At 44.6% G+C, this 27,429-nt stretch overlaps 1 protein-coding gene and 1 pseudogene across 2 annotated transcripts; one reads left to right on the forward strand and one right to left on the reverse strand.

Annotated features, from left to right (window-relative positions):
* On the forward strand, positions 1–6,881 carry JPT2 (Jupiter microtubule associated homolog 2). Of its 2 annotated transcripts, none has more exons than XM_057410283.1 (5): positions 1–59; positions 3,735–3,883; positions 4,372–4,514; positions 5,917–5,962; positions 6,655–6,881. In XM_057410283.1, the coding sequence occupies exons 1-5, from the start codon at positions 16–18 to the stop codon at positions 6,837–6,839; spliced, it is 567 nt and encodes a 188-aa protein (XP_057266266.1). In that variant the 5' UTR covers positions 1–15; the 3' UTR covers positions 6,840–6,881. The 2 variants fall into 2 exon arrangements, with proteins under 2 accessions (XP_057266266.1, XP_057266267.1); XM_057410284.1 differs by lacking the exon at positions 1–59 and adding an exon at positions 677–697.
* A 3,922-nt stretch (positions 6,882–10,803) lies between these two features.
* On the reverse strand, positions 10,804–21,581 carry LOC130599658 (major facilitator superfamily domain-containing protein 1-like; annotated as a pseudogene).
* Positions 21,582–27,429: the final 5,848 nt, after the last annotated feature.

Here is a 27,429-nt window from a genome sequence, read left to right on the forward strand (position 1 = left end):
TTTGATCCTGTCGTCATGTTTCAGGCCTCTGAGGCCGATCCGGCGAAGCCGAGCTCCAGGTGCTGCAGCGGGACAGCGCCAGCCGCGCAGAGTGACGGGAGGAGCGGAAAGAGCCCCGCGGCAGCGCGAGGCTTTGTTCATGGCGCTCGGCGGCTTCGGCTGAGGCGCGGTGCTGGGGGCGGGGGCGCGGCGCTGAGGGGCTGCGGGAGCAGGTCTCTGCTGAGGGTATTGTTGCTGCGTTGGGTCGGCACGTTCTCCCCGTCTCCCCCATCGCCGGTAGCTGGGGGCTAGCGCAGCTTCCTGCCCGGGTGCCGCCCTGTGCCTCGGTTTACTGGCTTGGGGCCGAGCGGGGATGACGACGCCACTGCCCTGGGCTCGGTGCCACGCGTGGGGCAGGCAGAGGAGCGGCAGGGCCGGTTCCGTGGGGCTGCGGCGCTCGGCGCCCAGCCCGGCCCGTAGGGAGTGGGGCTGGGTCGTGCTGGGCGGGGCTCTGGATCCTGAGGGGTTCCGTGTCAGGTTGTACCTTCTCGGGGAAGGGGTGGGGTCTGGTCATCCCCTCTGTGAAGCTTTGCGAGGATCTAGAGCATGAGCAGATACGAGCTTGTTTTAGCTGTATGAAGCTGAGATCTGTTGTTACACTTGGACGAGGGCACCTATCTTAATAACGTGGAGCTGGAGTGATTAATCCATTCGATAGGTAATTGTGTGCTCGGCAGGGAAGGAAGGAAGTATTTCAAAATCGTGAAAGGGTGTTTTAAGTCTGTCTTTACTCCAGTCGCTCTGAGCTGTGACCTGGTTTTAAAACGCTTCTGAAGATGCTCTGCCCTTACTATAGTCTCTGAGAAGCTTCTATTCTCATGGCAATTCTGAAACCACATATTACTCATAAATTGGGTTTCGGGATAGAGTCTAGACTGCAGACCATGAGAACCTTTTAGTTGACAGCAAGCAAAGGTGGTCTTGTTCCAGCTTGTTCTCTGGCACTGTGGCTGTGGACAAGCTCCAGCAGTGCAGGCAGCAGCATCTACAGGTCCGGCATAGCACATCCTGCAGCACAGTGTGTTTACTGGCTCCATACAGGGGTCTCTGAGATGGTCACTCTTGACACACGGCCTGTGCTAGCAAAACCAGAAAGTATTCTGCTTAAGGATGCTTTTCCCAGGGTTTATTTATTCCCTAATGAAAACTTCATTTGGTAATAATGTAAATCCTCATGCAGCTTTCAATGATGTATAGAAGTTTCATTAGTTAAAACTACGTCTAACTCAAAATCCCTGCAGCAACTGCCAGCAGCTGAGGAAGTAGGGAAAAATAACTTCTCCTAATCTGAAAATCTTTGTGAGGCAATTGCAAACAAATGCTTTGCATTTTGAGAGCTCCATAATACAGGAGTATTACTGCTAGAAGTAAATGATGCTAAAAATGTTTTAAATTAAAGCTTCCACTTAAATGATTGCTCCCTGTATCACCATTAACTGGATCACTAGAGATAAAACTGGCTTGCTGAATCCACTGCCTAGTTTTATTAAACTTTAATAATGATGCTTTCTATTGTTAAGGAAGTCTTGCTTTTCCAAAATAAAATGAGGAATTGCATGTTGCGAGCTCCTGTTGCTCCAAAAGCAAAGTAGGACAGAATTCTGCCTTTCTACTGTTGTTGCACACTGTAAAGATGAATTGCTTTTATGTATCCTCAGCTCATCTAGTATATGAGCAATTTCACAACTACTTGGTGGGGCTGAAAATGTTACATGTAGCCATCTTAAAAATATGGCTACAGATGTGTTTGTTTATATACCCAGTGTCTTGAAGTAATGGATAGGTCTTAGCATCTCTTCCATAGGTCACCTGAAAGGTTTAATAACGAAAGGGCATTCAAAGAAAGTGTGTTAGAATGTAGGGGAAAAAAAAAAAAGGCAAGAACTAATTAAAATTCCTCAAGCCTGCCAGGAGAGAACAAAGCAATTAGTAGAAGCTTTTAAATGTACTGGGGAGGGTTCTTAATTCAGCTACTCCAGGTGAATTGACAGACTTCTGGTCTACTGGAGGAGAGAAGGAGAAGAGGCAGATTTTGATTGCCTAGAAAACTAAGGGTTTTTTTCAGTACTGTTTAAAAGAACAAAACAACACCTTCCCTTTTCCCTCTCCTCCCAAAGGAAGAAAGAGCTAACTTATCTGGCTACAAGACAAAAATATTTATGTAACCGGGCATAATACCAGTATAAACTAAAATGGCTGTACTGGTACTCTGTTGAGGCAGCTAACACTGGCTTCTCAAGAAAGCAGATAGTATAGTCGATCTGTAGCCTCTTGGACACAAAACTGTAAATAAATAGCTACTCCCTCAAGCTAAAGAGGTTCCTTAAATGCACACTCGTACTAAGGATTAAAATAGTGAAATGGGCCAGTAAAAACAGTCCCTGAGGCTGGTTCTGTCTTTATAAACTACTCCCAGACTGAAAGTGAAATTTTTTTTCTCCTTCCTCACAGAGACAATAGAACTGCTTTCTGCATCCTGAGATCTGAAATGCTGACAAAGCTCATTTTCTGGCAGGGCAGCCAAATATTTCTGCTTTTGGGAAATTAAATCTTAAACTGGAGTAGATCTTGTCTCCTAGAGGAACCTCTCCTTATGCTGGCAGATGTCTACCTGAAAAGGCTTACTTCTGTCACAGACCTATGGAGGGATGTGTTGTATTAATTCACTGATATTTGAATTCTGTTTGGTAGAATGGGATAGAGATCTTGCAGTGTAGAACCGATTTCTTTGTGTAAAAGTAAAGGTTAGTTTAGGGCACAGATCAAGCATTCAGATTATAAGAGGTATGATTTGACTGTTGCTTTTGCACAGCTGCTAAGATTGTGGGTAATGGGTCAAGTAGACGTAACTGTAAAGGTTATTTTTGATACTGAGGTATTCAGCACTTTCCCGGGCTTTTTCTGTTATTTTTCCAGTTAATTCCACTGATTCTACTTCCAGGTAGTGGTTCGGTTTCTTTTCAGGGCAGGACCTGAAGTATGTTGAACAAGGAATAGGTATTAACTGTGTGCTTTCTACTTGAGGACAAGCATGACTATTTTTGAGAAGTCAGCTCATTTCTGTTGTAACCTTCAATGTCTGTGAGTGTCTGTTGAATATAACTCAACAGGCTTTGAGGAGCTTTGGTTGTAATAGATTTGCATCTTTACCACAAAAAAATTGGCTCTTTGGCATCCCACCTTTCCATTGTAAACTCTACAGCAGCTAATATGACAACTGAGCAAGGTTGAGCATAGCTATTAAAATACGATTTTTTAGTAGCTGTAAAATAATCTGCTTTTATTTAGAAGCTGATGGGTTTGACTTGTAGCACAGATGCACAGTTGGTATGTGCAGCTTAGCAGAAAGTCAGATTCTGTAATAGGCACGTCTTTTCTTAATCCATTCCTTCTAAACACCACAGGTCACTGCTTCTAGTGGCACTGTGATGACTATTCCAAGTCACTGTAGACAATGTACAATGATCAAGTTGACTGACTAGGAGGCTGGCAGTGTTTGTGCTGAACTTGAGTATATTTTATTAGAACAGCTCCTGACAAGTGGATTCTTCATGGATGTAGCTGAATTACCTGAAGCAAATTCAAATCAGAATAGTTACTTATAACTACAGGGGAGAATGTGGACATGAAATATTTTAACTGCTGTAAATTCCAAGCAAGCTTCTGTCACTTGCTTCTGTCATTCTGCACCATAGGGTATTGAAGCCCCCAGGAGGAGGGTGTAGTAACCTCTTCGGGACTATGGAGGAAGTTTCTTCTTCAAGCAGGCCACACCGAATGGCGTCCAGTATCTTTGGAGCATCAGAACAGCCTCAAAACATTCCAAAACGAACAAACCCTCCAGGTAAGAGCTGCAACCTCCTTCAGCACAGTTGGGCTCTGAATGGCATCACAGAACTGGTTTTGTATTCCTAAAGTGGAACGCTGATCTGTCTGCCTTTTTATGTTGAATTTTTACAAACTGAGTGGGCTTGAGCAATGAATCTATTCAGATTTCTGAAAATCTGAATATATCAGTCATCTGCATGTTCATAGACTTCTTAGCACATCATCCAATCTAATTTTTTCAGAGTTGAGGTCTAAGAACTGATGAAAGGAAGCTGTTTCTATTCTAGAGCTGTGTCATCAGTTAGCTGCAGTGAGCACTCACTGTGAATCTGGAATCTGCTAGTGAATTCTTGTAACGAATGATTTCAGGTAGTATCTTCAGGAAAGCAGAAGTAAGTGTCCAGGCTGTAGGGTTCTAGAAGTCTTAAATTCTTGTATCTTTTTTAATATAGTGTGGTAAAACTAAGTCATCTAGGAAAAAATAATCCAACAACTGCCTTGCAGGAGGAAAAGAAAGTGGTATTTTCGAGGATTCTAGTTCTGCTCAGCCACGTCCACGCATGAATCCACCTGGTGGGAAGACAAGTGATATCTTTGGGTCTCCTGTGTCTACCGCTGTTGTGCGAGCACATCCAAACAAGCCCAAGGTACTTGTGCTGCTTCTTTTGCTGTCAGACCAAGGAGCTCGCTCCACAGCCCTGTCACAGTGCAGTGCCTGTATTCAGTTTAAGTTGACAGACCTGAACTATAACATAGGGTAATGTCAAGTTATGCAGTTACTCACAAAGACTCTTTGATAGCTTGTTGTCTTTGGTGCATCAGATCTCAGCATGCTCTGCAGTTTGCAATGAAACTATTCATTAAACTGTGGATGTGTGTTCATACCAGTGAGCTGCAGTCATAAATCTTCACATGGATTTTAAGATGAGATACGTAATAGTTGTAGAGGCTTGTAGTTATGACCAAATCTGGTTTCTAGAAAAGGAGGACACATTGCAAATACTTGCCAATTAATTTATTTAAATGCTCTATATTCAGATTTACAACCTGCTGTCTTACTCTAAGTAGATACTAGTAAGTGAGTAGCTACTATGTTGGCAGTGGTTTTGACATGTCAGCATGGAAACTGAACATCCCATGAAATGCAGCTCACTGCTGAACAACTAGCAGCAGCCTCACTTGTCCTGGAGCCTTTAGAAGAAAAGCTGCACACTCTGGAGTAGATTTGGGTGGATTTGGGTCATAAGAAAGGAGGAGGGGAAAAGACAGACTAAAAGACTGGGAGGTGGATTTTGTCAGGGGTAGTGCTGGTGGTGTGGAAGGGGCTTTGCTTTGTTCCTCTGCGTCTCTTCTTTGGGCTGGTCTCGGGGGGTTTTTTTAGTCACTTTTTAAAAAGTGACTTTTATTCCTGTGAATTCCTGACTAAATGGAAGACAACACTTTGGAAATTCCTGTCTTTAATTAGAGCATGGGAATTGAGGGAAATACTGGGATGGAAAGGAGACAGTGTATTTCATGGGTGGGAAAACACGCAAGCTTTTCTGAAGCATTGCTGGGTAGAAATCCCAACAATCAGTTGGGATTGTCAGGGATATGACTTGGCTGTTGGGTGCTGTGGACACTCGCTGAAGACAGTAACTGCTGCATGTACATTGGGTGCTCAAGGGCTGCCTGTGCTGCAGTGAACACCAGCTTTTTCTGGGTGCTAATGGGTGCTTGACACAAATGGTAATTCCAGACCTTTGGACTGAACTGTTCATTAGAGACAAAACTTTAAACTCCTGATGAACTAATGTAATGTCTTCATCTGTGTTTCAGTGAATTGTGTGGGATGTGCACCTTGGCAGGAGTTATTGTCTACCACTACTTTTGGGCTTATGTAGCTGCGGAGGGGACGAAGGGCAGCACACAGTGACTGCAGCTGCTGGCTTTTACCATGCTAAAGGTGTAAACTTAGATCAGAAACAAAGCAAAACTTTGTGAAGGATTTTGTGGAAGACACTGTTTGAGAACAGTAATATTCTAGGATAGTTCTTGCTTGCTTTGCAGGATCACATTGTCTTGAAAGAAGATGAAACACCAAAGAAGCCTGAAGGTCAGCAAGATAAATTCCTGTCTTTTGAAGAAGTTAAGCTCTGAGGAATACTTTCTTATGCTTCCTCTTAAAAACATGAGACTAATGCTGGTGCTTAGGTTAATATAAACTGAGGAAGTTTCTTTCTGTTAGACAGAAATTTAATTCTTCTCTCAGGGAAATGATTCTCCTCCATTGAGAATATACTTTGATTGATGCCATGTGTGTAGTTACGCGTGGAATCCACAGATACATTAAAAAACAACCTATCGGATTGCTTCCTTCTCCCTTGCCGTCTCCTTCAAGTGTGCAATCTTGGCTGACTGTAGTTGTAAAGAACAAATAGCTGACTGAAAAAATGTGTTATTGCTTAGCTGGTGATTATTAAAGAATGATGGGAACATGGCTTTCAAGGTCAGCATGAAAAGATGGATTGCTCTTAATTGTGTGAAGCTGCCAGAATAGTTCTGCAGGTGCATTACTCAGCTGATGTATCCTGGTTAGAAAGATGGCTGAAGGAAGAGAGGAATTGTTATGAAAAGTTAAATTCTTCCTCAGCACCTGTTTTCTGCAAGAAAAATGAACAGATGTAGAAACATTGGTGTGCTATGGATGGGAGACGTGGGGAATAGTGCAGCCTGTCAGAGAGGTGCACTTTGTGCACTGCAGAATAGCAACAGCTGGTTGATCTAATTCCTTTTCTTTTTATTCAGCTACAGAAAATATCAAACCACAGCTGGAAGATGGAGGCAAGAAAGAAGATGTGGGCAAAGAGGAGCGACACTTGGAGCCAGAGCCCAAGATAGACAATCACGAGCCCCGATTAGGGCCAAGGCCGCGCTCGCACAACAAGGTCCTCAATCCGCCAGGGGGAAAGTCCAGTATTGCGTTTTATTAGTCATCTGTTCCCTGTCACTAACAGAGTCTGCACAGAAATGCTTGTCTGTGGTTGCGAGGTCTGTTTATGGACTGCTGTTTGTGGATAGGTCATTAGGCAGGTGATTGAGGTTCATGCTTAAGTAAGTGTGTAAGGGTGATTAACCTGATGATTTGGGGAGAGAGGGTTGGGGAGGGAAAGGGTCCCTGGTGGGAGATGGGAGTGTTGGCCTGCCTGGGTGGGTAGCAGAGGGGAACATTAGTGTAACTTTGTGGAAGAACAGTGCTACTTGTGGAGAGTTCATCAGACTGAGGTTCTCAGCTAGCCGGTGTCTCAGAATGCTCTCGTGGGGTCTGGCGCATCCATACAGTCAACATGTAAAACATGGTGAATGGCGAGGACCAAGAGACCACCCCAGACAGCTTCTGCAGGAGGCAGGCAGGCTGTGTCTCCCTCTGAGGCACAGGATGCAGCCTCACACAGGAGCTGGTAGCAGTCACTTGAATGTGAATGCGTTCTACTGGAACTATGGTGCTATGGGTTTGAGTGTCTTCCATCTTTGGTTCTTTTTCTCCTTTCTTGCCTTGCAGCACGTGATTGCTGATACAAAGCCAACACATGCTGAAAATTTCTTTCATACTCATGAACCATCATAGGATAATGAATATAGTGGTCTTCCCTTCCCCAGAGTATTCAGGCCTTTCTGATGCTTTCAGTAATCTGATTACTACAGCTAGCTCTTGAACAGTGATAGCATCAGTCTAACACACTGCTCCATGAAGGTGCTTCTAGAAGACTTTTATTTCAAGTATCCTGGTTGAGTGCTTGCACAATTTCTGGTAAAGATGTGGCTGCAAAAAATAGCTTTATGGTGCTCTTTGAACAGAAGCTACTTAAAATGTACAGTTACCACAGAGAGTATCCGATAGTGTCCAGTCACTAGCTCTGACTCAACCAGTGTAGAATTGCCTCAGCTTCTGCACAAGTTTTTCCTTTGTACCCTACAGAAACCAGGACTGGTTCTGCTGGCTTTACCACAGTGCATTTGTTTGTCTGTGCTGACTCTGTTAGTGACTCTCTTGTCTTTGGTCAGCCTTACTTTTGCCTTCAACTGCCTCAGATTTTTGTTGGTAAGGTTGGGAGGAGTACATGGATTCTCCCAAACCAAGCACTGTAGTTGTTGTGAGACATGCTGTAGACTATCCTAGTTGGAGAAACAAAGACTAGCGATACCAAACTTTTGGTTGTGCTGGCTCTTAAATCATGTTTGGAAGAGGTACATGTTCTGAGCAAACACATATTGGGGAGGGTAGCTCCCATAATTTGTTCTCTGCGTGGACTTTCTGATCATATCCAGAGGTATGAGCTGTGACTGTTAACATGAGGTGCTTACTATTCAATGGATTTCATAGTGACTTTTTACACTTGACATATTGAAACAGGAGTTGTTCAAGTTCACCAAAGAAAAAGTGGCCTTACCTGCCTCTATCTGCTGCTGTTCTAGCCCAGGTTCCCTGGGACTGGCTCTGCGACGGGGGCTAAAATACCCTGTGATGATGGTGCTTAGTCAAGGGTTCAGTCCAGTGAAGTCAGCCATGGTGGATGAAGACTTAGTTCCCTTTCCAGATAGTGGAAGTGAAATACATAGGGCTGCACTAAGGGTAGAAATAGCTGTGAAAAGTTGGGATTTCCGTGTCTTTGTACCTTTCAGATAGGTTTGGAACTCCGTCATTTGCCCTTCTGGGAAAACATGAGGAAAGAGTGGTTCTAACTGCAACCCTGAAACAGACTTCTGTTAGTTCCAAATGTCTTTCCTAGCAGCAATGCTTGAGCCTGTGCTGGCTAGACTCTGGCTGAGTCTGAGCCATCAATTTCAGTTCCTGCATCCAGTACTTGACAGGGTTTAGGAAGCCACCACGTGGAAAAGTCAACCAGAGGCTCCTTTCTGCACTGAAGGGGCTGGTGTAATTGACATTGTCTATAGCACTGAGCTTAGGGTGGACATCTTCTTGCACCTCCTGTGCATTGGCTGCAGTGCCTGTCTTTTAAACAGAAACTTCCAACTAGGCCTTAAATTAGTTAATCTAGGTTGATTTTCTTGGATTTCTTTCTTTGGAATGTAAACCATGTTTTTAACTCATCAAATAGGATTGATAAGAGCATTTTTCCAGGATGGAGGCAGTTTGGAAATCAAATGATGAATGCTATTGTCAATAAACCTCTGTATTTTGGTACTTCAATGTTGTGCTGCAGATGTCTGCTTTTATACATCAGTCGGTTCCTAGGTCAGTATAGATACACCAGTGAGTTTTGTTATGCCTTTGGGAGACTGCACAAATATCTTCTGGCCTCCGCACTGGGAGTGTGCTTTGGAGATAGGGTATTCTGCTCATAGGACAAGCATCTCTGATCCCTACAAAGGGCTCAGAGGGGATGGTAGTGTGGGCAGGCAGTTCAGGTCGGTGCCTTTTTGTGGGCACCATTCCAGGTGTACTGGAGTCATTTTGAGCTTCCCTACTGTGAGAGATGTGGCTTGGGGAGGGAGTTCTGTCTTGGGCTACAAAGGAGGTAAAAGGGCTAGAGCCTCTTTCCTTGGAGGAGGGTCTGAGGGAGCTGGGGTTGCTCAGCCTGGGGAAGAGAAGACTCAGGGAGACCTCCCTGGGGTGCTGAGTCTTGCTGGAGAGTGTGAGGACAGGGGAGCCAGGCTCTGCTCTTGATGAGGAGCAACAGGCACAAATCACACCACACAAGATTCCACCTGAACACAAGCAAGCTCTTTTTTACTGTGAGGGAGGTCACCAGGATAGGGTGTAGAGTGTCCATCTGTGGAGATGCTCAAGCTCCAACCAGACACAGTCCTGGACAACCTGCTGCAGCTGATCCTGCTTGAGCAGAAGGTGCTGGACCAGATGAGCTCAGGATGTTGCCACCACACTAAAGGAGTCTGATTTTGCAATTATGTGACTCTCACTCCACCCCCAAATTTCTGCTGCACCAGACTCCAACAAGGAGTTTTTAATTGTCTGTGCTGTGAAATGAACTCACAGCCTAACTTAAAGATTGGAAAACCTTGCTCTCCGAGCACATTCTCTCCAGTGAATCAGTTCATCACTGGATGCTGCCCTTGCCTCAATTGCTTTCAATCTACAGTGTTTATATGAAATGCAACTTGAGCAGAGCTGTTCTTTCTCTTAGTGAGAGCTGCACCCTCAGCTGGAAGAGTAACTGGAACCCCAGTCTGGGGGTTACCAAGGGCTGATGTACAGGGGGTTCTTATGCCTGCCTGCTTTGCTACTGATCTCCATCACAGCTCCCAGTGCAGGATTGAGAAGCAGCTCTCCAGTGCCTTATGAACAAGCTTCAGCCAGGTCCACTGTATTCACTGTAGTGTTGCTCTTGAAGTGCTGCCCAACGCAGGTTTCTGTGTGTCAGAGAATACCCAAGAACCATGCAGTAAACACCTCCTGTATATGTGCCAGGCATAACAAAGTGGAAATGTTAATTTTCTGTGGACAGTTCCCTTCAAAGACATTTAAAATACACAGAATAAAAATCTACTTTGAAGTGGAAGTGATCAGTGCTGTGCCTGGCAGCTGTCACTGTTCTAATACAGCCAAGGTTCAGCTGACAGAGCCCTCATCCCGTTCCATCACCAAAGAGTGGTGCTGCACCTGCAGGGCCTCTGTCCTGCTCCACATGCGCGCCCTTTCTTGTTCTGTTCAGTGTTCCACCCTAGAAATTCAAAGCAGCAATTAGTGACCAGAAGGAGAGAGTTCTTCTTGTACACATGTACTGCTACACTGTGTCTTGGCCCTGCCCCTCACCTTTTTGCCAAAAACCACAGCCACCAACAGCTCAAAAGTAGGTAAGACCACTACACACTGCAGCAGTAGTATAGCTGAGAGTTCTCGTTTTATGCAGTCCCATTTTTACATGTCAGGGGAACTGCTGGAATACACACCCAACACCTATTACATCAATAAAAGCAACTTGGTGATGCCAGGCTATTCTTTACCTCTTACCACACCTAACCTATCTCTTGTCCACAACATTGAGGCTCATGGAGGCAGCAGTGCATGCTACAGTGTTTGACAACATAAAGATCATCACCTGTTGTCAGTGCCACACGGGGGTCTTTAATTCGCTAGAAAAGGCCAAAACAGGATAGAACAGCCAGTCACCTGAAGATATTTAAGGCCCCTCTATAGCTTCTTGCAGCATCAGGTTGCAAATATTCTGATTTCTGTTCACTCCACTCAAGCATTATTGGTTGATGTCTTTTCTTGAAAAATAAGCAGCAGCTTTCCCATCTGGACTGTTCCTAGAATGCGTCCCATGATCAGATTCAAAAGGCCAACTCCAACCATTTGTGTGGAAGTTGCGAGTCCCACTGCCATCACTAAGGTTGCTTGGGGGACCACAAGAGGTATGGATGGCCACATGCTAGCCTGCTGGGAGGAATGAGAAGAGGAATCACAGCCTTATTTAAAGCTGTTAGATGGTTGTTGGTTTAAAAAGGCATTATTCCCACTAAATAAACATGTATACTTTCTCTTCAAAGCCTCTGGTATTTATACCTCTCAACCTATTGCCTGGTTCTAGACTGTTCCCCTATTTTTCAAACAGCTTAAGACAGTATAGACAACAAATGCTATTTGAAAGTGGAATAACCGGACTCCAAATTGCTGAAGGGGAGATATAAGACTCAAAGGAGATTCAGGTATTACAGTGAAGGTAAAAAAGCACAAAGAAAAGCACATGCAGATTAATGTTTCATGCTGTACCAAACGGTCCCTTACTCTGCTATGTATTTTGTCCTATATTCTTTGGGGTTATTTGTTACTAACCAGTCTGCAGGACGGGGGAGCCAGTGACTTCAAACTGTGGCTGCTAAACCTGCACATCCAGACACCAGGGCAGCGACACAGGCCACCCAGGACGGAGGAGCACAGCCCCAAAACACCCAACTGCAGCAGAAGAGTTGTGAACTTCCAGCAGCAAAGGAGTAAGTAATCACCAACCAGACAGTGGAGACTAATGAAGGAACAAACGTAAATGCCAGGAGAGCGAAGACTGGCAGAGTCAGTGCAGCACAGCTGACAGCAAAGACACCTCTCAGTCCAACACAGTCCTGGTAAAGGAAACAGAGGCCTCTTACAAGGGATCCCAGCCTCCCACAGGCCCTGGTGACAGGAGTGGCTGTGCAGAGTGCACTGAGGTGACTTGCAGTGACATCATTTCCTAGCTGTCAATATTATAGCAGGCATATATGCTAGTTTCTCTTGTGTCCTCCTGAACTGAGGCTGAAATACTTGTCAGAATCAGTGTCCACTATTCATGTGAAATGGCAGTTTTAATAAAGGGGGAAGAAATCCCCACCATTATGCCCTGACAATTAGGGAAATAAGGAAGAGTTTGACAGAACAGGGACTGATGACATGCAGGTAGTCCCTTCCCATCTACTTGCAAAGCTTATCCTGATCCTCTCTGTTCCAGTCTCAGACTTCCCAAAACATACCGCACTTCCCGTGGTTTGATGCTACCATAGCACGATTAGGGACAGAGGGAAAAACATGTTAACATTATTTCTTGTAAACTAATTCAGAATAAAGTGCCTCTTGCAGTTTGCAAGGAATTAAAGGCCTGCATGTTCAGCAACAACAGGCTAAATTCTGGTTAAGGGGGTTGTAACAAAGACATTTCAGAAAGTCAGGAAAAAGTTACCAGCAAGCACTTCTGGGTCTGGATACTCACAATTAACATGCCAGCTGCTGCAGACAGAACAAGGGAGCTGTCATACACTGCCCCAGCAATCTAAGTGGCTGCCTGCTGGCTGTAACTAGACTATTTATCCTGGATAAACTTGCTAAAAATGAAATGAAGGGGAGGGAGAAATTACATAATTAGGATTCTTGATCTGGTTATTTTGTCAAAGTCAGTCTGAGCACAAACATAGGGAAAAGAAGGGTTTTAATGTGAGGAGACTTGTAAACAAGTTTGATTCCATCCGGTTTGTAATGCCAAGCCTTTGTTGTTCAGTTTTCTGGTGTACACCAGTAAAGCTGGTGCTTAAATGGCCCTTTTCAAGATGCTTCTTCAAGTGCAGAGTAGAACTGCAGGTTAAAGCTGGGCACATACTCAATTACATCAGCACAGCTCAGGAGCAGCGATTTGCTGTCACCTGTCCCAAACACACGGATGGATTTTGTACATTCTCTCTGAAGAGGCAGAAATCATTATCAATCCAGGGGTGAGAATGCTGAGGGGCAGGGAAAAGAGTTAAAAATAACCCAACAGCAAAGATCAGCATTTAAATTGAACACCTGCACTTCAGAAGTTGGAGGATTCCCCCCACCTTGGCATCTTTAAGGAGACCTGTTTAGAGCCGAGAGCATCCAAAACAAATTGTGTTTTCATTGTCACAAGTCAGCCTTTCACCTTCTTTAAGGGTGTGCAAAAATGGTGTTAAAAGTTTCTGTAATTCTTTACAGAACTTAGAGTCATACAGTTGCAACAGCTTAGAAAGATCAGAGTAAGCATTACTTAGCAACAACTAAAAACATCGATTATCAGTGTTGCTCTCAGACTAAAGTTGAAAACACAGCACTGCACCAGATGACTAGGGGAGAAAAATAACTTACAGCTGAGCCCAGGACACTAGTTTATTTAGCAATCTTGTAGCTACTTAAACCTGGTTTGGCCACTTGCATGGATGCTTACCCTTCATACCAGTGAGACTCTGGACCTCTGCTGGCAGCGAAGTTTATAAAACAAGACGCTGTTCCCTGAAGGTTTACTGCAGCAGAAGTCGCCACACCCATGGCCTTGGGACCATTATTTTCCCACCTGGGAAGCAGCACAGCATTTCTTGCCAGACAGGGTGTGTTAAATGTGACTCCTGGTGCCTGAACTTTGCTCCACAGGGAGGAAAAAGTCCAACTCTGCAGGCTGGCAGAATTGCAGAAATGTGGACTCTGATGAATGGAGACAGTTCACAGTGACAGTGAGAGGGCAGCTGTCTCCTCAGGCCTGGGTATTTTTGCCATCTCTGATGTCTTTATCTTACTGGTAAGAGGTCACTTGTACGTGTATTATGACAATGATGATGACATTTCTTCACTCCTAATTTCACTGTGGCTTGCTATACATCACTCATGAAATACTACCAAAATAATATTCTTTTTTTTTTTTTTTATGGTGGGCCTTTGCTAAAAGTTCATGTTCATTATGGGGTGGATGCTGCATCATCCACAAACAGGAGAAAAGCAGCAAAATAACAAGCCCATGGCAGAGCCACAGGACAGAAGCTGGAGTCCCAGTTTAGTCCAGCAGGTTGACACTTTGTTTTAAGCAAATGAAGGCATACAAAAGGAAGTGTGAAAACCTTGCACTAAGACACAAAGGCTTCCTCACCTGTAAACCCTGGCTGATGCCAACTTAACTTTGTTCCAAACACAGCAGAGAATATGCAAGAACTCCAGGACAGAATGGCCCTAGGCCTGTGAAGCAAACACCCCCACTCTGCTCCAAAGACAGCCACTTCCTTGGACTATCAGAAAGGTGATATATCTACAGGCTGTGTTTTAAATAAAGGATTTCTTCCCCTCCTCCCAAATGTTCTAAGCCTCCTTTGACAGTGTTCCAAGCTTTAAACATTGGGTGAATCATTTCCCTTTAAGTTATTTTTGCTTTCCTTCAGAAGCCTCCCTCATCTTTGAAGGCCAAAGCACCCTCCAGTCTTTGACTAAGTGTTGAAGTCATCTTTCTCTGTGCTTCATGACTGCAAGGAACAAACATATTATCCCCGTATTTCCCAGTCAGTGAAAAATCAAGGGCCTGCAAAGGCTCTGATGGGGCTGTATCAGTCAGTGGGACCAAGCAATACCTGGCATCTGCCACAAAAGGAAAGATTCTATTATAGCAGAACATGATGGTGAGGACCAGCAGCCAGTAGCAGAGGCAAAGTTGCTTGATGTCCTGAATCCACTGCAAAGAGAAGATGTGCCCTCACTCACCAGGAAACAACCTTCAGCCTCACACTAATGTCACTTTCTGCAAGCCCTTGAAGGTCACAAAAAATGCAAGAAGTAACAGCAGGTAAAAGGGAATTGAAAGACAGCTCACTAACATCTGAGTGAAATTTAGCATGTGCTGACTCCAAAGCACTCCTTAGATAACAATACTCAAGTAAGCAAAACAAAACAAAAGCTTTCTTCTTAGTTTTATAAAGGTTATGGCTGCAAGAGACTGTTCTAAACAGCTGACTGCAAAAGCTTCAGTGAAACATAGTTGAAAGATACAGGACAAACACAAATCACAACCCTAAGTTACACAAACCATTAAGAACTGTCTCATGAGAAGGAAGCTGAGAGATCTAAGTGCCATAAAGATTGCAACCTATTGCCTGTAATGCTTGTTGCTAGACAGAAGAATGCAATGAGGGATGGGAGATAAGGGCTAGCAAAAGACAGTTCAGCAGTGACCATATCAGCTATTTTCTATCATGGATCCTGTGTGCCAGAAAGCAGTTCCAGAGGGAAGCTGCTCTCTAGTTTTATGTATAAAATCCTCTTCTGAGCCACCTACAGTCAAGAAGTGACTAGCTCAGAAAAGTAATGCCATTTAGAGTCTCCGAAGACTGCAAATACACAAACTCCAAACAGAAAACTGACACTTGTTTGGTAGCTTGCAGTTGCAATAACCTCAGCTTTACCTGAAGAACTGCTCTGCAAGGTTTAACCAGTGTAAATGCTCTCTTCTGGCCAGGAGTAGATCCACTGCAGCTTTCCCTGCACTGCAAAAGCAGCGCTCCCCCACCCCAGGCTTTCACAGATGGAGATGGAAAAGCTGTCTATGCACCATGTACCACGTATTTGGATTCCTGCTGTATAATCCCATCCAAGCCCTGCTACTTTATGCCCACTTTATCTAGTACACTGACTGTGAGGGCTGGAACATAACCAAGCACACAGAGCAGGGTACCTGGATAAAACACAAGAGGTGTTAGAAATTCCTCATTGTGGAGGCACCAATGAAGAAAACATCTGTCCATTGCATACAGAATGCAACAGGAAAAACTAGGAAATAATGTTTGTCCTGTTAACTTCACCATCCTTTCCAGGAACCTCTCATAAATGGATGGAATAGGCTAGACTTAAGTCCAAAAAACAAAAGGCCAAAGCACCAGAGAAACTCACCTCCCCACAGTGTCCACTGTATTCCAAATTTTGCCTCGAACTGCTGGGTGAAGAAGTTGAGGACACTCTCCAGTCGGGAGAAAGACAAAGTCAGTCCAAATGCCAGTGCCAGTTCCTTCCCCTTGAACAAGAAGGCTGTGATACAATTCTGCACAACTTGGAGAAGACAGGATTTTCTCTTATGTACAGACAGAAGTGGCTAAAAACATTGCACAGGAACAACAAACACCCTCTCAAGTCAGAGTGCTTGAGAGGGGGTAAGAGACCTCTACACATCCCAAGTGGAGGCATTACTTGTCAACTTCACAGTCCATTTTAAATCATGCTGGGACATGGGAGGTGAACTTACCCCTCAAACAAGGCAAGCAAAAAACAACCTCAAACGCATAGCAATCTCTTCAGTCCCCACCTCTTGGAGAAGGACAAACTTATTAGAGGGGAAGACTTTCAAAATTTCAGCACACATTAAATCCATGCAGCCCTTCAAGAAACAGTGTTCTGTTTGCAATGCAGGTTCCTGCTGCAGAGCAGGTGAAGCTGACTGGTAGCACAGTGGTTTAGGAGGCAAAATACAAATGTATCATGACCACCTTTCAGTGAGGTGTAATTAAGAAATGTGAATTCCTTACTAGTAAGTGACCCATCTCCAGAGCCAAAGAGCAGTCTTCCTGTCAGCATCACTGGCAGGAGGTATGATGACCCCTTGAAATGTGCACCTAAAGCAAAGACTGATGATCCCAACACAGAAGAGAGAAAACAAGGACAGCCACTAGGGAGAAACAGAAGGAAAAAAAATACACAAACCTCAACAGACATGCTGAGATAAGGACAAAAGCAGTCTGTACAAAAGAGTAACCTCAAAACACACCAGAGTACGTGTGGGCTTCCATCAGTTTACCCTCATTATTTTAATTTTGTAAAGACTGGTCTCTTTATGAAATTACCTGAGAATCCTCAAAATACTGATGTTGTTATCATGGTGGAAGGTTAGAGCGTCAGGGTGAGACAGAGGGCTCTGAACACTCTGGAGTCCCTGTTCCTGTCCTGATTTCTACTACAGACCATGGCCTAGAGCAAGCCATCTCCTTCCCTGTGCCTCTATCTCCTCATCTGTAGGATGTTTACCTCAGTGACACAGAGATGGAGCACAACTGCATTTGCTGGGACTGAGACTTATGGCACATGCCAGAACAAATGTCAGAGCAGGGAACAGAATACAGTATCACACAGTATCACAGTATGCTAGAGATTGGAAGGGACCTCGAAAGATCATCTAGTCCAATCCCCCTGCCGGAGCAGGAACACCTAGACAGTGTTACACAGGAATGTGTCCAGGCGGGTTTTGAATGTCTCCAGGGAAGGAGACTCCACAACCTCCCTGGGCAGCCTGTTCCAGTGTTCCGTCACCCTCACTGAGAAGAAGTTTCTTCTCAAGTTTAAATGGAACCTCTTGTGTTCCAGTTTGTACCCATTACCCCTTGTCCTATCATTGTTTGCCACTGAGTAGAGCCTGGCTCCATCCTCGTGACACTCCCCCTTTATATATTTATAGACACTTATAAGGTCACCCCTCAGTCTCCTCTTCTCCAAACTATAGAGACCCAGCTCCCTCAGTCTTTCCTCATAAGGGAGATGCTCCACTCCCTTAATCATCTTAGTTGCCCTGCGCTGGACTCTCTCCAGCAGCTCCCTGTCCTTCTTGAACTGAGGGGCCCAGAACTGGACACAATATTCCAGATGCGGTCTCACCAGGGCAGAGTAGAGGGGAAGGAGGACCTCTCTCGACCTACTAACCACCCCACTTCTAATACACCCCAGGATGCCACTGGCCTTCTTGGCCACAAGGGCACAGTGTTGGCTCATGGTCATCCTGTCGTCCACTAGGACCCCCAGGTCCCTCTCCCCTACACTGCTCTCTAACAGGTCGTTTCCCAACCTATACTGGAACCTGGGGTTGTTCCTGCCCAGATGCAGGACTCTACACTTTCCCTTGTTATATTTCATCAAGTTATTCCCTGCCCAACTCTCCAGCCTGTCCAGGTCTCGCTGGATGGCAGCACAGCCTTCTGGCGTGTCAGCCACTCCTCCCAGCTTAGTGTCATCAGCAAACTTGCTGATAGTACACTCAATTCCCTCATCTAAATCGTTGATGAATATATTAAATAATACCGGTCCCAGTACTGACCCTTGAGGCACTCCACTAGTTACAGGCCTCCAACTAGACTCCGCCCCATAGACTACAACTCTCTGGCTTCTCTCCTTCAGCCAGTTCGCAGTCCACCTCACTACCTGATCATCCAGTCCACACTTCCTCAATTTAGCTGTGAGGATGCTGTGGGAGACTGCTTTATCAGTTTGTCCCATAGAAAACTGATAATGCTATTCCCTGGTAATGTGCGTGTCAGAGGAAAGCACATTTACTGCACTGCTGTGTAAATTCAGGTAAGTCAGTGGTCAAATGGTGAAAATGTCTCGGTTGCCTCAGCAGAGCTGCTCAACTAACCGTCACATGCTCCACACACAGAGCTGTCCCTCCTCTCCCATCCCTCTGTGACCTTACTGAAGTGGAACCTTTGATTACCCCTTTGAACTGAAAGAACAGCCTGAAATCCCACTTCAGTACGAGAATAAATTACTTAGTGCACAGAACTTACAGCAATTTCCTAGTTTATCAATCAGCAATCCAGCCAGAATAACCACTACTGCATTTCTAGGAGAAAACAAAAGCACGAACATTGATGTCTTGCTGCTGGGAAGCAACTGGTAAACTACCCCACCCCTCAAAGCAAGAGAAAAGTGACTTATGTCCAAGCACAAATTGCATACAACAAGTTGTATTGTGCAGCTGTCACTCCCAAGCCTTTGATGCAGCCAAGCATGCTCTTATGCCCAGTGCTGTTACCATGAGTTCCACTGTGGCAGGTCAAGCTCTGCATAACAAGTCACAGAGCCTTTGGTAGGCAGCAGACACAGATGAAAACCCAGCGTCCCTTTAAAAATCAAGTTAAATTCTTGCCTACTAGATTTCTACTTCTCCTACTCAGTTCCCACTTCCACAACCAGGAGCTAGAGGACTTGTGTCCTCTTCCAGGCAGCCAGCCCTTACCAAACGAGAAACGACCAGCCACCAGCACCACACATTTTCCCTTCCCCTTCTTGTGGCAACACAACTCAGCAGTTTCAGACACACTCCAGTCCACAAGACAAGCCACGAGGCTGCACCATGAGGTTTACCTGATCCTTTAGTTTCTTGGCTATAGCTTAGCTTGATCTGACTCTTCATTATGTACTCTAACATCTTAAGCAGTGTGTAAATATGAAACTTAGCAGTATCTCATATTAATTTGCATCTATAAAGCATCTGCTGGACAGCAGGAAACTGGTAATTGTGGCATGGCTTAGTAACATCGAGTTTGCTACTGAAAAGCAACATCAGGAAAAAAACCTTAGAGCTTCCACTACTAAAAATCTACCTGCATTAGGAAATGGACAGCAGGTCTTCCACAGCAGCAGGCACAAGCTTCACATTGTGAATAAGCACGACAACATGACACTGACCACATGACTTTCATACAGCCGTTATATCTACAAACCCCTCAGATGTGCTGTTGTAGAAACATCTGAGGCTGTGGGGAAATGGTTCTCTAGAACCAAGTGTCTTCACTGCAAGCACTGTCATGGATGCTCTGACTACCACTGTACCACTTGTGTAGCAGGTGGAGGCTGAATTGGCCAGTGTTAAAATATGAGCATGCCAACAGCTAAAACCACTGTTTGCCCAGTTCCTAGCACAGAAAAATATGGCTTGGTTGCACTATGCTATCCAGTTAACTAGGTAACAAAAATACGAAAGAATCTTTCATTTACTCCTCTCCCACATGACTCTCCTCCCACAGACCCAGACCTACAGAAGTTGTGGAAGGTCAAGGAATAAATGCTGACCTACTTTACTCTTTTTACTCCTGTTTGCAATGACAAACTGCACCAAATTTAGCCTGGCGTTCACTGTCTAAATCTAACGGGTTAATGGCATGCTAAATACATTTCATGGTTAAGTCAAGTATATGTCATGGTTTAAGTACAGTCAGTAACCCATGCAGCCCGCTCGCTCACCGTCCCCCTTACTCTCCTACCCCCCCCTCCCCCCCCCCCGAGGAACAGGGAGAAGAATCGAAAGAAAGTAACTCCCACGGGTTGAGATAAGAACAGTCCAGTAACTAAGGTATAACACAAACCACTGCTGCTACCACCAATAATAATAATGATAAGGGAAATAACAAGGGGAGAGAATACAATACCACCCGTCAATACCCAGCCCAACCAAGCAGTGAACTAGCCCTTGCGGGTAGCTCTCAGTTACATCCTGGGCATGACATGCTCTGGTATGGAATACCTATTTGGCTAATTTGGGTCAGGTGTCCTGTCTGCTTCCTCCCGGCTTCCCCTCCTCCCTGGCACAGCATGAAACTCACAAAGTCCTTGGTCAGAGTAAACACGACTTAGCAATAACTAAAAACACTGGTGTTATCAGCTCTATTCCCAGGCTGAAAGTCGAAACATAACGCTGCATCAGCTACTAAGGAGAAAAATGACTGCTGCTGCTGCACCCAGGACATGCTCTTACTGCGGAAGCAAAGTACAGGACAGCAGCTGTGCCAACAGAGGGCACACGTGAGTAGAATCATCAAGACGTGAAACAAACGCGATAACGAGCTAAATGAGTCAAGTAAGAATGTGTCAAGTAGTCAGGAATTAAGGGACTCTAGCATTCCTGGAGAAACCCCTGAAATCACCCGAAACATCACTCTGAACCCTAAACAACGCATTTTACTAGCATTTGCGAACGTAACTAGTTTTTCAGAGGATCCCAGACTGGTTTGAGAGTTGGAAAGGACCTTAAAGCTCATCCAGTTCCAACCCCCTGCCATGGGCAGGGACACCTTCCACTAGACCAGGTTGCTCCAAGCCCCTTCCAACCTGGCCTTGAACACTGCCATGGATGGGGCAGCCACGGCTTCTCTGCATAACCTGTTCTAACCCCTCACAGCTTGTGCTGGCTTTGTGTGTCTTCACAGCAAAACAACCCCTCACCCCCAGCATCGGGAATGTAAGATCTTGGAGCACAACTCCTCTATCGACACCGTAAGAAAAGGTTTTGAAACCACCGGGGACCAAGGGCTGAGTTCTGCCCATTCCCACCCTCTGTGTTGCCAGCGTGAAGCCCAGGCAAATACCTCACACTTACCCCCTGAAACAGCTCCTGCAGAACACCGGGGATGTCGAAGCAGAAGTAGCAGCCAAAGGTGAGGAGGCAGTTGAAGAGGAAGCACCACGAACCTGTACGCGGCTTCGCGGCAGAGAGCACCTACCTCAGCCTTCACCTCCCTCCTCACCTCTCCTCACGGCCCGGCCCTCCCCTCCCACAGGCTACGCCAAGACCCGGCGGCGAGCTCAGCCCGGCCCGGGTGGGACAACGGCGGACCTTCCGCAGGGCCCGCACCACACGTCCCGGGCCTCCTCTCCTCCCTGCCCGACAGCGCCCACCTCGCTCCGCCGCCACTTCCATACTGCAAACCCTCGCCTCCCGCGGAGGCCTGTACTGGGACCTCCCCTGCTAGGCTGAGCCAGGGCTGGGCGGGGTTGAAAAGAACGTAAAGGGATCCGATTCGGAAAGCGGCATGATAAAGTTGAAAGATCGTCCTCGGCCGAAAGAGGAAATTTAGTAAAGAGAATTAAAACTGGTGCATAGAAAAGGCAGAAACTGGATCAACATAAACTGGAATACAAAATGTGATACTTTGGGGCCTTTTAGGAGTGTCAATAGAAGTGTCTCATGTAAGAAATGGGGAAAGAAGGTAGTTTTTTAAGCTAGTAGAAGGTACTGCGTGAGAATAGGTAGGTAGAGAGAGATAGATAGATAGATAGATGATAGATAGATAGATAGATAGATAGATAGATAGATAGATAGATAGATAGATAGATAGATAGATAGGAACCATCTGAGCACAAATTAAGAGGTTTTGAGTTACTACAAGAGCAGGGTCCTGGTAATGAAGGAAAGAAGGGGAAAAAAAAACCCAACCCACAAACAGACACCCCCCACCCCCCCCCCCCCCCCCAAAAAAATAAAAAACAAAACCAAAAAAAAACAAACCCCACAAACCACCAAAGCCTCTATGTGATTGAAAGGGTATTTTTTTTTCCCATTTGAATAATGTTTTCTACCCAAACAAGGCACAAAGAGCCATCAAATAAGTTTCATAGTAGCTACAGTGAGGGCCTGTGCCTTTCCTGATGTGAAAATAGGGCTTGATAAAGAAATGAGTAAGGCTCTGGGGCGTGGCTGTCCTTTACAGCAAGCAGTAGGGTTTGGAAATCCAGACAAGAAAGCTGTAGAGGGACTTTTTACAAGGGTGATAGGACAAAGAGGAGATTGAGATGAGATCTTAGGCAGTTCTCCCCTGTAGATGCGTGGGATCAGACTACAACTCAAGGAGGTATGTTTATTACGGAGCCGGGTGCAAAGGGAATTGCTCCTCCTAATTTGCACACCGAGGGATTAAGCGAGCAAATATTTATTACACACAAACATGCATACTCATTAGATTCCCAAGAGAGCAGCAGGGCAATTACAATTAGTTCCAGGAATGCATTACCATAAATCTCCTCCTCTTGGTGCTTGTGCACTGCCCTCCTGTGATCGTGGGCAGGGGGCTTCACGATGAAGTAAGCAGTCTTCCTCACGATGTACTTTTCACCTTTGGCACAGTTGGATGCCTCAGTAATCACAAAACTAGCTGTAATGTAATGGTGGCATGAATGTTTGTCCAGGTTCAAGTTACTGCATGTCTAGAGGAAACTTTAGGGTGTCTTTAGGGAGGAAAGGGACATACATAAAATACTTCAGGTGTCTTTTCAGTTAAAGATAACTTGCTGATCATGGCCAGGTGAAATACTTCCTTGCTAAATCTGTATGTCAGCAGCTCTGGTGTCTCAGCTGCTGCACAGAACTTCCTACCAGAGAATCAGAACTAATAGACATGACTGATTAAAAATCTGTGAGCACTTGGGAACACTGAACCTGAAGACTCTTGTTATTTCCATCTTCTATACAGTAAGAATATTTAGTAGAAGAGGTGTGGGCTTGTGTCACAAAGTTAGAAAGATCCAAAAAATTTAAAACCAAAGAAGCAGCAATGGGTCAGAAACTACTTACAACACTTCTAGAGGAAGAACTAGACCAGTTCACACAGAGGAAAGAAGGAGCTCCTTTTTTATTACTGCTTCAAGGAAGAGAATTGGTATTTGATATGAAAAATCAATTAGCAGACAAGTAAGACTGAGATTCTGAACATCATCCAATGAAACCTTCCTTGAAGAGAACTTTTTATGTCGAGGACCAATGATAGCTTTGTAAGTTCTGAAGCATAGCTTTGGGTTGTTGGTTGGTGTAAAGCTTGCATAAGGTTTTACCTTTTATCTGATATTTTAATATTGTCTCCTGGCTATTAGGTCAAATTCCATTCATCTTTACTTGAATTCGTAGGTGTTCAGTCATTCTGATTTCTATTTGAGTGATTCCCTGGTTCCTACACATTCCATAAATCCTCATAATACTTTGACTTAACTGTACATTTATTCCACAACTGTAGAGCTTTTGTTATATCCTGGAGCTCTCAGAAGTCCTGGTTAAAGCCTGCACAGCTAATTGTAATTAAGTTTTACAGAACACTTACTAAAAGTAGTATCAAGCCCTTGAAGTCCTTCTGCCAGTTTTTCTGATTTTATAGCTTCAATTTTCTGCCTTAAAACAGTCAGTGTCTTTTGCTATGTTTTTCCTCTTGTTTATGTGGATTTTTCATCAGCAAGATCTCAGTCAGAATTTTCCCTCTTTGCTGAGCTGCTAAATAAAGGCAACCCGACTCTTCTGGTACTTGCGCTGCATCCCTTGTTGCTATGGTTGAGCATCTGTCTGTCACCTTAAATTTGTATTGAGGGCGTCTTTTAAATGTAGCTTAGGTTTCTAGAGGTTCTGCAGGAGTCTCTCTGTTACTTTATACAAAGCAAATGGAAAGAAAGTGGGGAGTTGGTGTAAACCTTCTGGGCACTAAGGTGTGTTCAGCTGCCCTGTTCTGCTTGAGAAGATAGTCCTTGGCTAGGGATGTCCCTGCTCTTGCAGTCCGTCAGCTGAAAGCATGGGAGTAAAATGGGGCTGGGGTTAAGGTTGGTTACACAGGAAGAAAGTGTGCTGGTACACAATATGTGTGTCCAAAATGACATCTGAAATTTCCCATCCTACTCCCTTCATGTTCTTCTCTGTCTCTCACCAGCATGGAAGGATATCAGTTGCAGAAGGGGTACTATAAAATATTTCACAGCAGCCAATGTTTCTAAAAATATCTTGAGTTTTGCACATTTTACTACATTTCTACTCTTCCTTAGTTTACCATGAGATACCCTTCTGTGCAGTGGCCATGGGTGCCATGTAATATAGTTTGCCTGGTGTTTAATTTTTGGAGGTTTGGTTTTTTTTTTTCCTCTCTATACTATATAGGACAGGGAGTAAAGGGTCTGAGATTAGCCATACTTGCCTCATTCAGGAATTTTTTTTTTTTTGCTTTCAGTTCAAGGTCTATGCCTCAATTTAATATGTAAGAAAAAAATTAATAAAGTCCACATGCAAGTTAGTATAAAAACCCAACCATGAACTGACACTTCCTATGCATTTTTTTGGTGTTAATATTCACCATGAATCTAATTTCCATCTCCCCTGAAAAGCACACTTGGATATCAATAATAAAGCAATAAGAATTAATAAAATAGAGAGATGGAAGACAGAACTCTGATCCTACAGATCCTTGGGGCAGATCACCACTGCAAATAAGTGGTTTGCTAATTAGCACAAAACCCTCTTAAGACGATGCTATACCATTTGCATATCCTTTCCTGATGGATTACAGAGCTCTCGAGTGAATTTCAGCAGTGAGTACTGGGGTCAAGCTAGTTAATGCACAAGTTAAGTATTTTATTGTGACACATCAAAAGGTACATAGCCACTGGGTATACCATACCTTTGGAGAACCCTGTCAAAAAGATATTTACTTTAGGTAAAGATGCCATTTTTTAAAACCATGTCCCAAAAAAAAGCTTCTTAAGTATACTGGAGAGAGATAGAGTGCAAATTAACTTCCCTGTTGCTAAACCATATTATCACAGCACTGAGTAGTGCACTTTAAAACTCAGCAAACAAATAAAGAAAATTAGACCAGATTTTATAAGTCTGTGTTTTAATCAAAATACGGACAAAAAATACTATCACTTGAATGAAGCCTTTCAAAGACAGAATCACAGTCCTAATAGTGAATTCATCTCTGCTTCTATACATATTTTTGTCTTGGGTTCAGCAGTAGCAATTTTCTCCTTCTTAGTAGCTGGTGCAGTTCTGTGGTTTTGACTTTCAGCCTGAGAACAACGCTGATAACACCGATGTTTCTAGCTGTTTCTAAGTAATGTTTACTCCGACCAAGGACTTTCTGAGTCTCATGCTCTGCCAGGGAGGACAGGAAGCCGGGAGGAAGCAGAGACAGGACACTTGACCCAAACTAACCAAATGGTTATTCCACACCACAGCACATCATGCCCAGTATATAAACTGGGGGCAGCTACCCAGAAGGGCAAGATCACTGCTGGGGTCAGGCTGGGTATCCAGTGGTGAGTGGTTGTATTCTCTCCCCTTGTTATTTCCCTTATCATTATTATTATTGGTGGTACCAGTAGTGGTTTTGTGTTATACCTTAGTTACTGGACTGTTCTTATCTCAGCCCCTGGGAGTTAGTTACATTTTTTCAATTCTCCTCCCCATCCCTCTGGGAACAGAAGGAGAAAGAAGGTTGGAGGAGTGAGCGAGTGGCTGCATGGTTCTGAGTTACCAGCTGGGCTTAAACCATGACAGTTCTTTGTGGTGTCCAATGTCGGGCATGAAGGGTTTAGATAACGACAGATCTGACCAGAGTGTGTCTAATCGTATTTGTGATAAGCACTCATTGTTTTGGATTAATAGTCACTTGTCACAATGCTGATTTATTGTCTCTCAAAGTTGTTCTTGATCTCAGAGTTTCAGCATGTCCTACCTTACTTACAGCTGGTATTTGCTGGTTTAGTGTTTATTGGCTGGGGCGCTTGGGCTAAGGTTATTGTTTCGCTGTACTTTATGGTAATGACTTGTAATACAATAGACTCATTGATCACAAAACTGATTTGGCTTGCATTCCTAGTGTGGTCATCACCTCTATACTTTGGGAGGTGTATAACAGAAGTGTTAAGCAATTACACATTTTTTTTTTCCCTCCTTGGGTGGTCAACCTATGAAGGAGACATTCCCTTACATTCCCAGCTCTCCCACCAGACTATTTACAGCATCATTTGAGAGTTCTGACAGTTTTGAATGGCCTTTAGATACCCTTGAGACCTGCCTGCTGATTGTGATGGGGATCATCATGTTGGCACACATACAGAGTATGTTTTATCCACAACCATTTCGTCTGATCTTGAAACTTAAGTAGAGTCAGGTTTGGGTCTTGTCTGGGGTTAGATGATGATACAGGAGGTACACGCCACAGGCCACCCTATGGTTTTACCTGCAGGATCACAGAAAAGACATGAGAAAGTGGGATGGAAAACCTACCTCAGCTCTGGAGGAACAGGTGCGTTAATTGAAGAGGAGAAAAAAGGCCAAGGATGATCATCCCATGAAAGCTGTGGCTTCAGTCTCTGGTGAGCAGGTTCCCAGATGGAGTGGAATAACTGATTTTACTCCAGCTCCTGTGACAAAGAAGACTAATCCCTTTATAAAAGACAGAAGTGACCAAGCTACATCGGATTTGGAGAAGACTGAGGTTCTGAATGACTTCTTTGCCTCGGTCTTCAATGGCAAAGGCTCTGACCGCACCACCCAAGTCTTGGAAGGTAGATGCAGGGACTGTGAGAATGAAGACCTTGGGCCCTGTCCTGGGTTCAGCAGTAGCAGTCATTTTTCTCCTTCTCGGTAGCTGGTGCAGTGCTGTGTTTTGACTTTCGGCTTGGGAGCAGAGCTGATAACAATGGTGTTTTGGTTTGGCCAAGGACTTTGTGAGCCTCATGCTCTGCCAGGGTGGAGGGGAAGCTGGGAGGAAGCAGAGACAGGACACCTGACCCAAACTAGCCAAAGAGGTATTCCATACCACAGCGCGTCATGCCCAGGATGTAACTGGGAGTTACCCAGAAGGCCTGGTAGACTGCGGGGTTGGAAGAGGTATCAGTCGGTGCTTGGTTGGGCTGGGGGGGGCGAGTTATTGGTTGGCTGGTGGTGAGGTGTTGTATTCTCTTCCCTTGTTATTTCCTTTATCATTATTATTATTGGTGGTAGCAGTAGTGAT

The sequence above is a fragment of the Pezoporus wallicus genome, unplaced genomic scaffold, assembly GCF_028554395.1.
Source record: "Pezoporus wallicus isolate ANWC-B61680 ecotype Strahan unplaced genomic scaffold, APGP_CSIRO_Pwel_v1 contig_4046, whole genome shotgun sequence".
NCBI classification, from domain to species: Eukaryota; Metazoa; Chordata; class Aves; order Psittaciformes; family Psittacidae; genus Pezoporus; species Pezoporus wallicus.